This window comes from Nicotiana attenuata, chromosome 2, assembly GCF_001879085.1.
Source record: "Nicotiana attenuata strain UT chromosome 2, NIATTr2, whole genome shotgun sequence".
Taxonomy (NCBI): domain Eukaryota; kingdom Viridiplantae; phylum Streptophyta; class Magnoliopsida; order Solanales; family Solanaceae; genus Nicotiana; species Nicotiana attenuata.
Window position 1 is genome coordinate 22,409,853 of NC_031990.1, and position 15,205 is coordinate 22,425,057.

The 15,205-nt window shown below is 36.0% G+C and overlaps 1 protein-coding gene across 2 annotated transcripts; it reads right to left on the reverse strand.

Annotated features, from left to right (window-relative positions):
- On the reverse strand, nt 375-7,498 carry LOC109205264. Of its 2 annotated transcripts, XR_002064624.1 has the most exons (5): nt 7,329-7,498; nt 5,869-6,298; nt 4,967-5,272; nt 3,452-3,586; nt 375-3,345 (listed from the first exon to the last, which is right to left on the reverse strand). XR_002064624.1 is itself a non-coding variant. In XM_019367955.1 (4 exons), the coding sequence occupies exons 2-4, from the start codon at nt 6,265-6,267 to the stop codon at nt 3,545-3,547; spliced, it is 747 nt and encodes a 248-aa protein (XP_019223500.1). In that variant the 5' UTR covers nt 6,268-6,298; nt 7,329-7,498; the 3' UTR covers nt 375-3,544. The 2 variants fall into 2 exon arrangements, 1 of the variants encoding a protein (XP_019223500.1); XM_019367955.1 differs by having other exon boundaries at nt 375-3,586.

Sequence of the window (15,205 nt, forward strand, 5' to 3'; positions counted from 1 at the left end):
ATTCTCAACTACTAAAGGATAACTTCGCCGGTCTTGTGAACATTGTATATAATGCAGTATGAGCATCTGTAAACATTTTGTATCTTCATTGCGGATGAAATATACCCTACATACAACATAACAAACGCTTCATTTACTTAGATCAAATACTCTGCTGTTACTTGCTGCAATCATCCCTCCAGGAAGATGCCATTGTCATGTCCCCATCTACCAGGCAGTGAAATTAACTGCATAAAGGAAACCAAATTGGTTTCTATAAGACAGTTCATTGTGTCAGGGCGCTGCAAAGATAACAAGGCTCCATGCCTCGACAAAAGGAAAAAGAGAAAAGGCCTGTATTGGTTGCGGAGCAAAGTAATAAGATTGCAAAGTCCTTACCTCAACTCTTTTTTTGTGTGGTAAAATAAGGTATTTATAATATGAAGTACACAGAAGGTACTATAGAAGTACAAAAGAGAGGATCATAACAGTTACATCATCATATCCTCCAAAAAATTCAAAAGAAAAGATGGACGATCCAGCATATTGCTCCCAAGTATAAATAGCCTGCTGACATCTATTTTCTACAAAGAGGTAGGTTGTCTCTTTCCTTCAAAGCATCTATTGTATTATTCCAATCATATGGTCCACAAGATGCATAATGGGCTAAACTCGTAAGCTTCTCACATCCTGAGGCACCACCCAAATGACTCCTTAGCTCAACTCATTATGCTCAATGATTCGCTTATCAAGATAATAAGTCAAGTTCATTTTCCTTTTTCCTATTTTCCTTGTACAATTTGCATCTGACCTCAACATAGTGGATCAAGGCATTCTCATGTTTCAAAGTTAAAAAAGGCAACACCACTATCTAAAACCCGTCATCATGCTTCCACATGCCCCGTTTGACCTGCTGTAAACACCTTTCAAAAGATAGAAACTCAAAAAAGGTCTAACCGGAACTCAACACCTCAAACGGCAATAATGGATTTCTGAACACCTTCAACTTTTTGTTGTCTCTCTTCCATTCTCATAACAGAGAAGATAGAGAAATGCCAAAAATTATTCATAAAGTACAGAAATCTGGGTGTAATTCATTAAAACTGGTAATCTTAAGCATTCATGCTTGAGCAGATTCTCGTTTTGAAATACATGATTTTGCTAAAGTGCAAATGTAAAACTTTATCTTAGAGAAATATCCAAAGTGCAGATGTCCTAGAACCATGTCGAAGGAACTCGGCAAAATGACCCCGTAACTTCGGGAGAAGGGGTGCTCTCCTGTCTTTTGATTAGGAAAGCTGCACATACCAGGGTGTAGCGACTGTTTATTAAAAACACAGAACTCTGCTAAGTGGTAACACGATAATCTGGTAGATGAGACAATCATCAAATTGGGAGGATGATAAGATCACTTTGAAAATAAGGAAAAAACAAGGATGACTACCAAACAGATATCTGGAATCACCACTAGAGGCATCAACTGGCACCTCTGCCAAGTGAAACGCCCCTTCAACCATGGCCCCACCCTCCCCGACTCAATACAACCAGAAAAAAATTTGCGAGAAAGTAATATTCCTTGACCAACATTATGAAGTAGCCAGGTAAGCAAGGTTAGGAGAAGGTCAACCATTATGTTTAGCACTTACCTTGTAGTGTTGTGGATGGGACACAGCATATTTACTATATGAGAACATTAGCTCGGCTGTACCACCTTGCAATAACTAAAGCATTGACCAAGTCAGGAAGACAAGTATCTTCTGCCTTGAGACGCCTTTTCAACCAGGAGAATAAGCCCAATAAGAGCTACAGATTAGCCAAAACTGTTATATGAACTAGATGATTAAGTCAAACTGATTGTGCATATAACAAATATTCCCTTATGAGCAGTTCAACAACTGACTCCTTAGAAAGACTGCAGTTTGACCTCGATTTAAAGCAGCAGTTAGAAGTGCACAGACCAACACATAAAAATATTCAGGCAAGTTCAGCAGTCAACTTCTTAACCTTGATAAATTCTCAGCCACTTAAAAATGATTTGAAATTCTCATAAAAAAAACCATCTACTATCCATAAGGAATGTGCCACACGACCAACCTCTTGGAGTTAGTAAAGAAGAGTTACATGTTTCAGCATATTAGCACCATAACCGCGATTCTATGCCAATTAAGCTATTGTTTAGGTTAGATATCTCATTAACACATCGCATGTATATAATGGAACTTGTGCATGTCTACACACTCAGCTCCTTTTGTCAAAATACATAAACCAAACTCCAGAAATATAATAAAGCATGATTCTAGGAGACCATTTAAACCTGAAAAAAGACAGAAGGAATTCTTTCAAGTACTGTTATTAGCAAGCTCAACAAGAACAAAAATGAGTCTTCAATTCATTATCCTAGTGAATTAATTCTCTGTTTACTCAATGCAGCTAGATCTTGTTTTACAAAAATTGTGCAGTCTAACAACAATACTCAGACTTAGCAGGTTCCACGTCCGGATAAAAGAAGGGTTGTTGTAGATTAACAACACGTGGGAATATAATCAATTTATGATGAATCCACATAGTAATGAATTTGTTGGGGGTCTGAGTAGAGCGGAACAGATATAATGATTCATATTTGGGGACTAAAATTCAATAAATACGATTCTGCAGCCTTAACTAAACTGGAACCAACTTCCTTTAAATGGCATCATCGTGCATGTAGTTGAACATGTTACCAATTGATTGACATCGTAAAAGTAGTGAAAAAACTGTCAAGCTTATTCAACTTGTTTGTTATTTGCTCCAAAACTGTCAAGCTTATTCAACTTGTTTGTTATTGCTCCAAAACTTAATAAGATGAAGCTCTCTCTCTCTCTCTCTCTCTCTCTCTCTCTCTCTCTCTCTCTCTCTCTCTCTCTCTCACTCATTATTTATAAGAGAACAAAAAAAAAGAATTCTCCCTTTTTTCTATAAGGAACAAATTATGCCTGGAACAGATTCCAATATGAAACAATAAATTGCTACAGATTTTCCAAATGCCAAAAAATTATACCAACAAACAGCCTGAAATGGACAAATAAAGAATAAGAAGAAGAATACACCATCAGCGTGAAATAAAAATTGTATCTGCTCAAGGAATAATTCACAATGCAAAGGAAACAGTGGCAATTGACCTACTTATAATAGCGAAACATGGTAAACAGAGACAGAAATAAACCACATTATAAAATCACCAGCAGATCTTAAATCTAACCACCATCCACGATAATGAAATCCAAATTATTTGACAGCAAATGTGGGCTTACCTAAAGTTATACAGAATGTACCAAACAAAATTTACTACATGTCTACATTTTCCAACAATAAATCTTCCATGAGGAACTGCAAAGAAACATATCAACTCTTTTACTTCCTTCGAGAGGACGGAATTTATGCAGATTTGAAGCTTGGATACAAACAATGTTAAACTGCAAACAAAATAGGAAACCTGTGATGCGAGAGATTTGCCAAGATTTCTGGGAAAGCAGATGCATACAGTATCTTTATGCCACTTGAATGGCCGCAAATCCCAGCATCAACTTTATACATATGGAAGCAAGGGATGATGCTTCAATTTTTGGCCCTGGAATATGCATGGGACTGATTAATAATATCATCAAAAAGGAGCTTCATATGCTGCCAAATTTTTTATAGGAAAATTCTTCCAATAAATACATAGTTAAAACCATTAGTAACATTGGGAAGTTGTGCAGAATTAGAGCTTATATACAAAGATTCACAGAAAACGTAGATAAGACTTAAAGTTTCTAGTCCCAAGTTATAACCACCATTTCATACAGCTAAGCAACATTCCAAATTACATCTGAAGGTACAACCTTCTGTCCAAACTAAATAATCAGATAAAAAATTTCCAGGCTTATCCTTCAACTATTTGTATCAGTTAATCTTCAACTACAGCTTACATTAATGGGCATGTGCCCTCCTTCAAATATTTTGGCATCTAGTCTGCAAAAGCTCTTCGTACAATCATTTAAGAGGTACGAAAGAACTTTAACACACATTTCAATGAAGGATACAGTGTATTATCACTCCTATACCTGCTGTTGCTAAAACATCATTCATATCTCGTATATTTTGTGCTACATGATGTTTTTGCCTCTAAAATAGATATTTCTAGTGTGCAATGTATTCCTATACTGCATATAGGAATCACAAGATAAAAGTGAACTGAAGAAAACCCTGCCCGCACAAGGACAGGAATCAGTACAGTCATTCACCATGATATGTTGATACATGTTTCCAATATAAAAAAATATATACAATATCCCATACTACAAAAGCGAACAGTTAGAAAAACTGTATTTAACAGAACCTCCGAAGTTACAAAACATAACATGACATCTAGCTTTTTACAATTCTGTTAGCAACAGGAACCTAACATAGAGAAGAAAAGAAAGAAAAATATTACAGCTGCTATTTGATATAATATGAACCTTTAGAAGAAATTAGGTTCTTTAGCTCCATCAAATGTTCATCATTTGAAATATGCAGTGTTATACGAAGATCAGTTAATAATGCTTCTTTTTCCCAAGTTAATGGTCCATAAGCATATAATGCCACCAGGGTGCAGTGATAAGCATGCAACTCTAATCTATGAACACTTGTTGCCAATTCCTCTCCTGAAGGATTATTGTGACTTTTCTCCTTATATCCTGAAGGACCTGAACCACAAACTGACTCCGCATCACTACAAAGGCCACCTGAAACTCAACGTGAAACTTGTGGAAGATGACCTAATAATTCATTTGGTCTTTCACTAGTGACACTACAACTACCAACAGAGCAGGCATCACTATCGGAATCGCTAGGTTCCAAACTTCTCCTAGGGAATTTGCCAATGACACCACCTAAATCTTCTCTCTCCAATTCATTAAATCCATTTGATCTAATGTTAACGGAAGTATGCACCCAGAGTTCCTCATGGGTAAGCAACAGCATCTACCTTTTCCTGTAAGGTCACCAGAGCTGCTCGCTGCCTGCGATTATCTGTCTCGATTGCTTGAAGTTTCTGAGCATTCCCATAAAGTGAATCAACACCAGATGTGCAATAAGGAGACATTCTCTTTAGGGATCTTGATGAGATTAAACAAGACTCTTGTCCTCTATTTTTTCCTTCAGTGGCTAAACCATCAGTTTCTCCAAGAACTTTAGTATGTCCATCAAGTTGCAGCGGCTGCGACTTCATCTTCTGACTATAATCTTGAGCTGAAATTTTGTTAGATCTCTGGGTCCCAGCTTGATCACAACCCTACAAAAGAAAACAATAGTGAGATCAGGGAAGGCAAGGAAGAAATTTTTTATACAAATTATTGAAAGATACACCATATGCATAAAATATTCCACCTGCTTATTACTATAAGCACATCAAATACAATACTGTGTAAGGAAAACTAAACAGACATTCAAAAGTGTTCCCTCTTCGCATAGACGCTACCGAAACTGCCATCAATTAGAATAATAATTTTATAATTTGATATGATGCATATAATCTAGGACACTTAACCACCAGGGTCAAACCCACTTCCCATATTATTCAAGCTACACACCTTGTCCAGTCCATTTTTGCTACAGAGACCGAACGCATAGAGACACATATACACAAATGAAACAGTTCTCACAAAAAGATCTAGTTAAAAACAAATATGGACTCAAACAAAGCATAATGGATCTGAAGTAGACAGCAATACAAAATAATCCTGTCAAATGAACTTTTTCTAATTAAAAACAAAGGCAGGGAAAAGAGCAGATAAATGATGAGAGCAACTCCAAGTTATTACAAACTTTTATAACAAGCTTATTATCCGTAAAGCCAAACATAATAATAAAATGAAACAGAATATGTACCTTTCTGATAAAAATCCATTTGCCATCTTTCCAATTTTGTCTCTCTCTCATGCCTGATTTATGAATGCTAAGTTCCAGAGAGCAACCAAGTAGTCTCACCAAATAACGATCACGTGGTAAAATACTGAGCACGATGGCAACTTTCCAAGAGCAGTCATTATATACCTCCACAATGTCCCCAGGTGCCCAAGTCTCCACACACTGCACTACAGGGGGGCAGGGCCTTATCATCTTCCTTGATACCCTTTCTTCGATATATTCACTTTGCATTGGTGAACCAGATCCATATCTGACACTGCAAGTGTGGCCATTACCAGACACTATTTCGGCAGCACGCCATGAGATTGGCACCTCACCTCTGTTCATTACTTCCACCTTATCACCCTTTTTGAACCTCATTTGAGCAAAATCTCTTTCCAACAGCCACAACCTGTGATAAGACAAAAAGATATAATACTAAGCAAAATTCTGTAAAAAGATTCCAATACAACATAAGCACTGAAAATTAAGTTCAATAGAACAGAGGAGAACATGTTTGATTCCAGTCGAAAACTCTTATTACGTTAACTGTTCACATTATACCAAAAATTCAGCAAACCGATAGGCTAAATATCTCAAAACCTAATCTCAAAAAACTTATATACAACCCTCCTTCATTATACAAAACGGATAAGTTAAAATAGACAAAACCAAAGTTGACCATAGACCCCGAACTAAAAAGCAGCCTTCACAACATCACAATTACCTGAAAAAATCGTCTAATATGCCAAATCGCGTACAAATTAATTGCAATACTGAACCAAGTTGCACAACTGTTAAATCATTAGCTCAATATCTTTTTGGATTTTCGAGATTTAAGGATTTTTATTGCTGTTTCCCGAAGAAATTAGGATTGATTATCAAATAAGGAAAATGATCCCAATAAATTCATTAAAAAAAACAATAAAAATTAGAAAAAAATTCTCGTAATTGGCTTAAAGTTGTGATTAGCAATAAATAAATTCGATGAAATTCCCTAGAACAATAAAAATGAAAATATTCAGATGAAATCTCATAGAAGTCGTGAACTGAAGTTATAAAATTTCAAACCCTAAAAATACTAAATAAAAGAAATATTTAATTAGATTCGGATCATGATTAGCACAAAAAAATCTATGAAATTCCTAAAACTTATATAAATAGAAATTTCGATAAGATCAAATAGAAGTAATCGGCTGAATATTGCGGAAATTAACACCCTACACAATGAGGGGGAGAAACTTTTTAGCAAATAAAGAAAAAAAATACAATAAACGCCCAAAATAATTTAAGAAAATTCAGTTAAGCACAGAAATAATCTATTCAACTTCAGGTAATAAAAAACCCCAAATGAAGTAAAACATTCAATACGTTCCCAAAAATCGAAGAATTAGGGTTACAAAAGCCCAAAAATTACAAGGTAATAAGCAAAGAAAACGCACCTTTCTCAAAGAATTGATGAAATAGCTATCTAATTGCAAGTGTTTGTGAGTATTCTGGATTGTAATTGCTCCCCGAAAACACAAAGCTTTTAGAAATTAGAATTGGATATTGCGGTTCTAGGGTTTTGAAATATATTTTGGGGGTCGACGAGAAAGGGTAGATCCGTGAATAAATATTGGGGTGAGGGTACTTTGGGAAGATCTGCCAAATAGAGCGTGTTTTCACTTGCCTCTCCTTTGTTAATTCTCTTCTTTTTCCTTCTTGCCAGCGATTTTGAATTGAATATAAAAGTTTAAATTACCTTCTGAATCTAATTAATTATTAAAACAAAGTCAAGCATATTCTTTTTCACAATATTATTTCTTACAAATTTATAGAATGCAGAATTTCATCACAATTACAGCAAATTTTAATTCACAAACTAAGTCGTCTATCATCTAATCACATGTCATAAAGAGAAAAAAAAATTAAAACTCAAAACATAAAAAATATGCACAAAATACGAAATATTAAAGATACACACTTAAAAAAAAGACCCAACATCAATCTCAATGCTAGTTACAATAGCATAGACATCGAACTACTTCCTCCCATATAATACGTACTTTTGTTATTCTTGTGACCAGCCTTACACTCAATCGTGCACCTTAAAAGATACACTTTCTTATATTGCATTCTTGCTCTAGGCAAAGCATAATCATAATCTCATATATCCTCATTTTTCTCAAAGATAATGTACTTGCCAGCCTCAATATTAGACGGGCAAATAATTGATTAATGGTATTGTAGTCAAATTGAGAAGCAAAGGTGTGAATTCATTATGCCTATATACATTCTTGTAAAATTCTTTCACAAAGAGTATTGCAATTGATTCATCCTCTACGGAAAAAATTGTGCATTTTCTCTTTATGATATATATATATATATATATATATATATATATATATATATATATATATATATATCATTCCTTAGTCTAAAATAAAATGTAGTATATTTTTCAAGCCTCCTTGAGGGGGGGAGGGGGGAGGGCGGCAAACCCCTACCAATGTATTGATAACCGAACAATTACAAAAGAGAGGGTGACATGTTGCCTAACCTCTTGATCCTAAATGTGTAATATACAACATCATTCCAGTATAAAATTATATAGAAACCTGGGATCCTATCCATGACAAAAAAGTAGTGCAATCTAAACTATAACTATGCTTAAAATGAAATAAGGGAGAGTCCTCTTTAACAAGATATAGCATTGAAGCTTTCAAACAATAACCTAAGATATGAGGACTATCCATAAACACCGGAGCTCCTTTTCCTTGGTTTTATTTTAAAAGTATGACGTTGTTTGATCCATCTTCATCATGGCTTTAACCTTACTGGGCAGAGTTGCCGCCGTAGGTAAAGATAGTTCTATTTTTACTAATCACCGCCAAATTAGCCAATGATCAGCAATCATGTTGGATTCCCTATAGCATTGGTTAATAACAAAATGTCCTTGGATTATCATTTTTCTGATAATGGTAATAATCTCCACCAATTGCCAGCTTGATTTAATTTTTCTTTTGACCATGTTCACAATTAACATATAGTGAGATTCAACCTTAATACTGTGAATTGATTCTCGATACACCAACTGATCCCAAATAGCGAGCATTGGCCTCAGAATTATTGTTGGAGCAATTGCCATAATAATCTGAAAATGCCATCATCAAATCTCTTCTATGATTTCTTGTGACCCATCATAGTACCGGAGCAGGAGCTTTTGGACAGCAGTAGGAGCATTGGGAGCTGACTTCAGTCCCGAGATTTCCGAGTCAGCTTGCTGGCGTCCGCATGGCCCGGAGTCTCTCTTATCTTCGTTTATCGTTTGATTTCCTTTGTATCGGATCAGACAGTACTTCATTTTGTTTCAGACTTTGTATTTAGCATTCTGTAGAAGTTCGTGAGTTAGTGACACCAGATCTGAGTAGAGACGTATTTGAACTTCCGCACTTGGTTTCAGTTACTATGTTTTGAGACTTCCGCTTTTATATTAACTGTCTCGTTGTTCTTTATATTGTTGATGTTGTTAAGAGTAGTAATAAATTAATTGGCTTGCCTAGCTCCTATTAGTAGGCGCCATCACAACTCCCGATGGTGGGAAATCCGGGTCGCGACAAGTTGGTAACCTCCTGTCTGTCCTGGGTTGCCCTTAGAGCAACTATCAATATTCAACTTAAGTTCAAAAAGGACGGGTTTATCCCATTTAAGCCTTTTAATCAAAAGGTTATGTTTAGCTTTCTCCGTAGTTGCAACTAACCTCCAACCATCTCCCACTAAAAGATAGAGCAGGAAAAGCCGAGTTCAAGAAAATAATCGTGATATAATTGATTTGATCAATAACATAAATGTAGGTATTGGGTTTTTAAGGTATTTAATTAATATATTAAATACTTAAAAGAGGGTGAATGGGAAATGGAGGGAAATGAAATTTTTGAGTGAAATTTTAAGTTCCCCCTCCCTTGGCAAATGGGCATTGTCCCATATTGGAAGAGGAAGAGGTTTTTTATGGGTATATAAGCAATTGCTCTTCTTCTAGCTCTTAAAGAGTTGAGAAGAAGGCAAGCCTCGCGCCGTCGTCGTCGCTCGCTCGGCTTCGGCTTCGGTCAAATGATCGATTGATTGATTAACTTTTTGGACCAAATTTATTTGTTAATAGTAAAATATTAACAGAAATGTTATTAAATATTTGTTTTAATAACAAAATATTAATATTAAATCCAATCCGTTTTTCTGTTTTGGTAACAGAAAAGTAACTACCCTCTTCAATTTTTCCTCTTTATTTTTCCTCTTTATTATTGAGTAAATGGCCATTTATGTAATGGCATTTATGTTGTGGGCGTTTTGCATAAACAGCCATTCTGAAGAGACCCAACTTTGGCTATAAATACAACACTATTCTGCTCAGAATTTTAACTACAATTTTCTGAGTTTCCTCTCCTTCTTCTGCATACTTTTAGCATCAAAACAAAGCAAAAAGTAAGTGTGATTTGCTACCAAACTTGGTGTTCGCTGAAACACTGGGGTTTGAAGTACCACTACACCAGTGTGTAATTCGTTCTATCCTGGGAGGAAATAATCCATAACCTTGGGTACTAGGAGGGGATTAAATTCCTTAAGGAAACACTGTGAATTCAGTGGGCTCGAATTGGTTTATGTCATTTCTGTTTATATTCATTACTGTTTATATTCATTTATATTTCCATAATTTATTTTACAAATACAGTGTAATAACAAATGTATGCGTTAAAATCCATTGCATTGTTAATACCATGGTTTCTTATGCATTAGTTATGCATAAGATAATACCAAATAGGGTGTATAACTAATGCTTGCATAACTAATGCATATGTTCAAAAAGTGTACCAAACAAAGTATTATTAATACACAAAGCTAATACATGCATTATTCTATTTAATTCATCCTACCAAACGGCCCTTTAGTTATTAAGTTTAATGAACACTAAAATACATGTAATAAGAAATTATAAAACACTCAATTTAGATAAGAGGGATATAATCTCTTGTATTATTCTTTTTTCTTTGGTTACCCAACCCGATGTTCGGTATCCACATTGGGGCCTGACTAAATTCGGCTTCATGCCGAAAAGTTCCACATTGGAGATAAAGCGCTCCCTAACAAAGGCGACTTCATACCCAGAAACTCGACTCGAGATCTCTGATTAAGGATGAAGAAGTACTTACCACTCCGCCACTACCTTTGTTGGTTGTATTATTCTAATTGTGTTATGTCTTTAACTTTTTTTCTTTCCCAAACACAAAAATCACATCTACCATTGTAGGCTTGTATATTACCTTAGATTGTTCCGTACCTTCTTCTCAATTCTGAACAAATTAAGTCAGTTTAAGCTATATGCAATTATGCATGTCCCGCAAAAACAAAATAATAAATGAATGTACACACAAATACACGTAGAACGCATGCATTATTGTATATTCACGTCATTCCATCGTGTTATTGTTGAAATGACGATGATAGCGCTTGTCCTCATTCAAAACATTAATAATTATTACTACAACAATTGTTTATTAATCTAAGTGGGAAGTCTTACTAGTATTGATTTGCTTTAACCACCAATTAATTGTATTTTTGTCTTAATCTACCACACTAATTACTAATCAGCAGGTGAAATGTCAATTCAAATATCAAATCGTAACCTTATTGTAAGGTAGTGGTTGTCGTAACAAATCAGATCATTGTCTCAAACGCCCTGATTACCTTCCTGAAGTTCTGATTAGATATCACTTAGAAAGGCGGAAAAGAAGGAGAGGGAAAGATGAAAGAAAAAAAAAAGTTGAGGTTTTCTTTTTGTTTTTTAAATTCATTTGTTTTTTTGGCAAACAAGTGGAAAGGACAAGAAAATGGAAACAATAAGAGCATCCCACGTGATAAATAAATAAGGAGCTTGATACACCTTTACTGAGTCATAATCTGTTTGGCAAAGCTGAAAAAATCAATTTATTTTAAAAATAATTTTTTTCAAAATTATTCTTTTTAAAAATACTTTTGGTAAGAAGTAGTTTGTGTTTGACTAATTTATTTGAAATGTACTTTTGAGCAGCAATTATTGTTTGGCGAAGCTTTTATAAACTAATTTTGGCGAAGAAATTTTTTTTATTTCATCACCGCAAATCAGTTACAAGCTTTTCCTCAGTACTTTCTTTTTCTCCTATTTCTTCCTATATACATATATATTAGCTATGTATTACTTGGTATCAAAACATTTCTTCCTATCTATCTATTCTACTGTATCTGCATGATCTTCTCAATCCATCCTCTTTCCTGAATACTTGTCTTGCTCTTCAAATAGGTGATCTTCCTCAATCTGCATTCTTGCTTTATTTGCCTTACAATGTATGTAGGTGTAGGGAGTTTGGACTCCCATACCACAGTGTTTCTTGCCTTCCATATCCAGTACACCAAAGCAGCTAATATGGCAGTGGCAACTTCCCTGCATCTTCTCCCTTTAAGTAGTCTGGTCACTCTTCTCCAAATCCCTGCTAACTCTGTCTTTCGTATTCCTATGTTCAGCCATTGTAGCACCTCTCTTAAGCATTGCTGGGAATATACACATTCAAAAAATAAGTGTTGTGTAGTCTCCTGTTCTGTTCCACATATTGGACATTTATCATCTTGACTAACACTCATACCAAACAATCTGGATTTTGTCAGCAACCTTTGGTGCATAGTGATCCAGCAAATAAAACTGTGCTTGGGTAGATTCATGTTATTCCATATCCATCTTCTCCATGTCCAGCTCTCCTGTTCCCCCATTCTCCATGTGTATCCCCCTTTTATTGTGTACTTTCCATTGGCATTGCTCCATAAGTTCTGATTATAGCCTGGAGCAAATATTTCTTTAATTCTGCAAATTTTCTTCCAATACCAGCATGCATCAGTGGGGCATTTGTACTGCCACCAATCCTTCTCCTTTAAGTAGACAGTGTTGATCCATTTCACCCATAGGTTGTCAGCTTTTTGGGCTATATTCCATACATATTTTACTATGGCGGCTTCATTCCATTTGATTATATCTGTTACCCCCAAGCCTCCTTCATGTTTTGCCCTACACACTATATCTCATGCCACTAGGGGTGGTTTATTTGTGACAGGTTTCCCATCCCAAATGAAATTTCTACACATAGCAGTTATTCCTTTCAGCACCTGCTTTGGGAGCAGAAATATGGTTGCCCAATAACTGTGGATGTGAAGTAGTACTGAATTCACAAGCTGTACCCTTCCTGCATAAGACAAATGTCTTGTCCCCCATCCTTTGATTCTGGCTGCTAGCTTATCTATAAGTATTTCACAGTCCATTTTAGATAGCCTCTTAGCTGATATGGGCACACCAAGGTACCTGAAAGGCAGATTTCCTTTCTGGTGTCCTGTCATCTCCATCAAATCCTTGTGGTGTTGGTTTGGCATATTGACACTGAAAAATGTTTGACTTGTTTGCATTTGTTTAAGCCTGAACTTTCTGAGAATGTTTTCAAGCCCCTTAAAAGCAGTAGCACTGATTGAAAGGTCCTTTACAGAATAGGAGCACATCATCTGCAAAACACAAATGGTTCAACTTCAAGTATTTGCATTTAGTGTGATATTCAAAGCCCACCTGCTCTGCAACTACATTCATTATCCTTGTGAAGTATTCCATGCATATGACAAAGATCAAAGGGGATATAGGATCCCCTTGTCTAAGTCCTCTTTCCCCTTTTATGTTCCCATACAGACCTCCATTGATTGCAATTTCAAACTGCACTGTTGTTATACATGTCATAGTCCATTTGATAAATTGTTGAGGAAATTCCAGTGCATGCATCATCTACTGGTAGTTGATGATGCAATTTCAAACTGCACTACAAACTCCCACTCTATTGTATCATAAGCTTTTCTCAAATCTATTTTGATCAGGCAGCTACTAGTAGTTTGTTTCCTGTTATACAGTCTTACCAAGTCTTGGCATATTAGAATGTTCTGAGCAATGGTCCTACCAGCCACAAAAGCACTTTGGTTGGGGGATATGATGCCTGGCAGGACTGTCTTCAACCTGTTTGTTAACATCTTGGATATTACCTTATAGATTGTATTACAACAAGCTATATGTCTGTAGTCAGTTACTGTGTCTGCATGATCTGATTTTGGGACTAGAGTCAGCACAGTACTATTCCATGCCTTCAATAATTTCCTTGTTTTAAAGAATTCCATTACTCCTGCTTCAAGATCCTCCTTTACTATTTCCTAGCAGTCCTTGAAGAACTGACTTCCATAGCCATCTGGTCCAGGTGCTTTATCTCCTGCTATCTCCCACAAAGCTTGATTCATTTCAGTTGTTGTGAACTCTTCAACCAGCATACCCCTTTGTTCCTTTGAGACTACAGGTCCTTTTTTAACAGTAGCACTGCATACCCTTCTTCTACTCTCAGCTTTAGTACCAAGTAGGTTAGAGTAATACTTCACAAATGCATTGGTAATCCCCTCTATATCATTGCTGTTCTCCCTTCAGTATCTTTTATAGTGAAGATTCTGTTAGCATTTCTTCTAGCTTTTAGCATGCTATGGAAAAATTTTGTGTTCATATCCCCTAAGTTCAGCCAATGTAGTTTACACCTCTGCTTAAGATACTGGTTCCTTGTCAGGTTCCAGTGTGAATACTCTTTAGCTAACCTTGCCTCTTCTTCAATCAGTCTTATGTTTAAAGGATCCTGCTGTAATTTCTTTTGGCTCTCCTCTAACATTGTTTTTGCCTGCTCAGCTTTCCCTTCTACATCCCCAAATTGAGTTCTCCTTATTTCTTTTAACATAGCTTTAAGTCTATTCAGTTTCCCCACCAATCTATACTGCTTAGTACCTGTGATCCCCTTATTCCAGCTTGATTCCACTTGTTGTTTGAAGTCAGTAGCTTGACTCCATATGTTGAAATATCTGAATCTGTACTGGCCGATTTTATGTCCTTGATCCCAGTTAATCACTGTTGGACAGTGGTCCATGAGTCCTTCATTTCCAAAGTGAACTTCTGAGGCTGGTAATTTCATCACCCAATCTCCATTAACTAGCACTCTGTCAATCCTGCTATAGACTCTACTAGTGTCTCCATGTTTATTGTTCCATGTGAAAAAGGATCCGGATGATTAAGTTCCTGTAATGAGCATCTCCCTACACACTCTTTAAATTCCTTTATTTCTGAAACTGTGATTGGACTCCCCACCCTTTCATCTCTGTTCAATACACAATTGAAGTCTCCCATGACTGTCCATGGTTTGTTAGTAACCCCGTGGATTTTTTCCAACTCTTGCCATAATTGTCTTCTTAAAGCTTG

Bases quoted from the DNA above. Each gene is read 5' to 3' on its own strand.
- LOC109205264 (XM_019367955.1), bottom strand. From the start codon at position 6,267: ATGAGGTTCAAAAAGGGTGATAAGGTGGAAGTAATGAACAGAGGTGAG. The intron at 5,273-5,868 runs GTACATATTCTG...TTTCTTTTGTAG, and splicing joins AATGGATTTTTATCAGAAAG to GGTTGTGATCAAGCTGGGAC. The intron at 3,587-4,966 runs GTAGATGCTGTT...TGCATATTCCAG, and splicing joins TGGTGACCTTACAGGAAAAG to GGCCAAAAATTGAAGCATCA.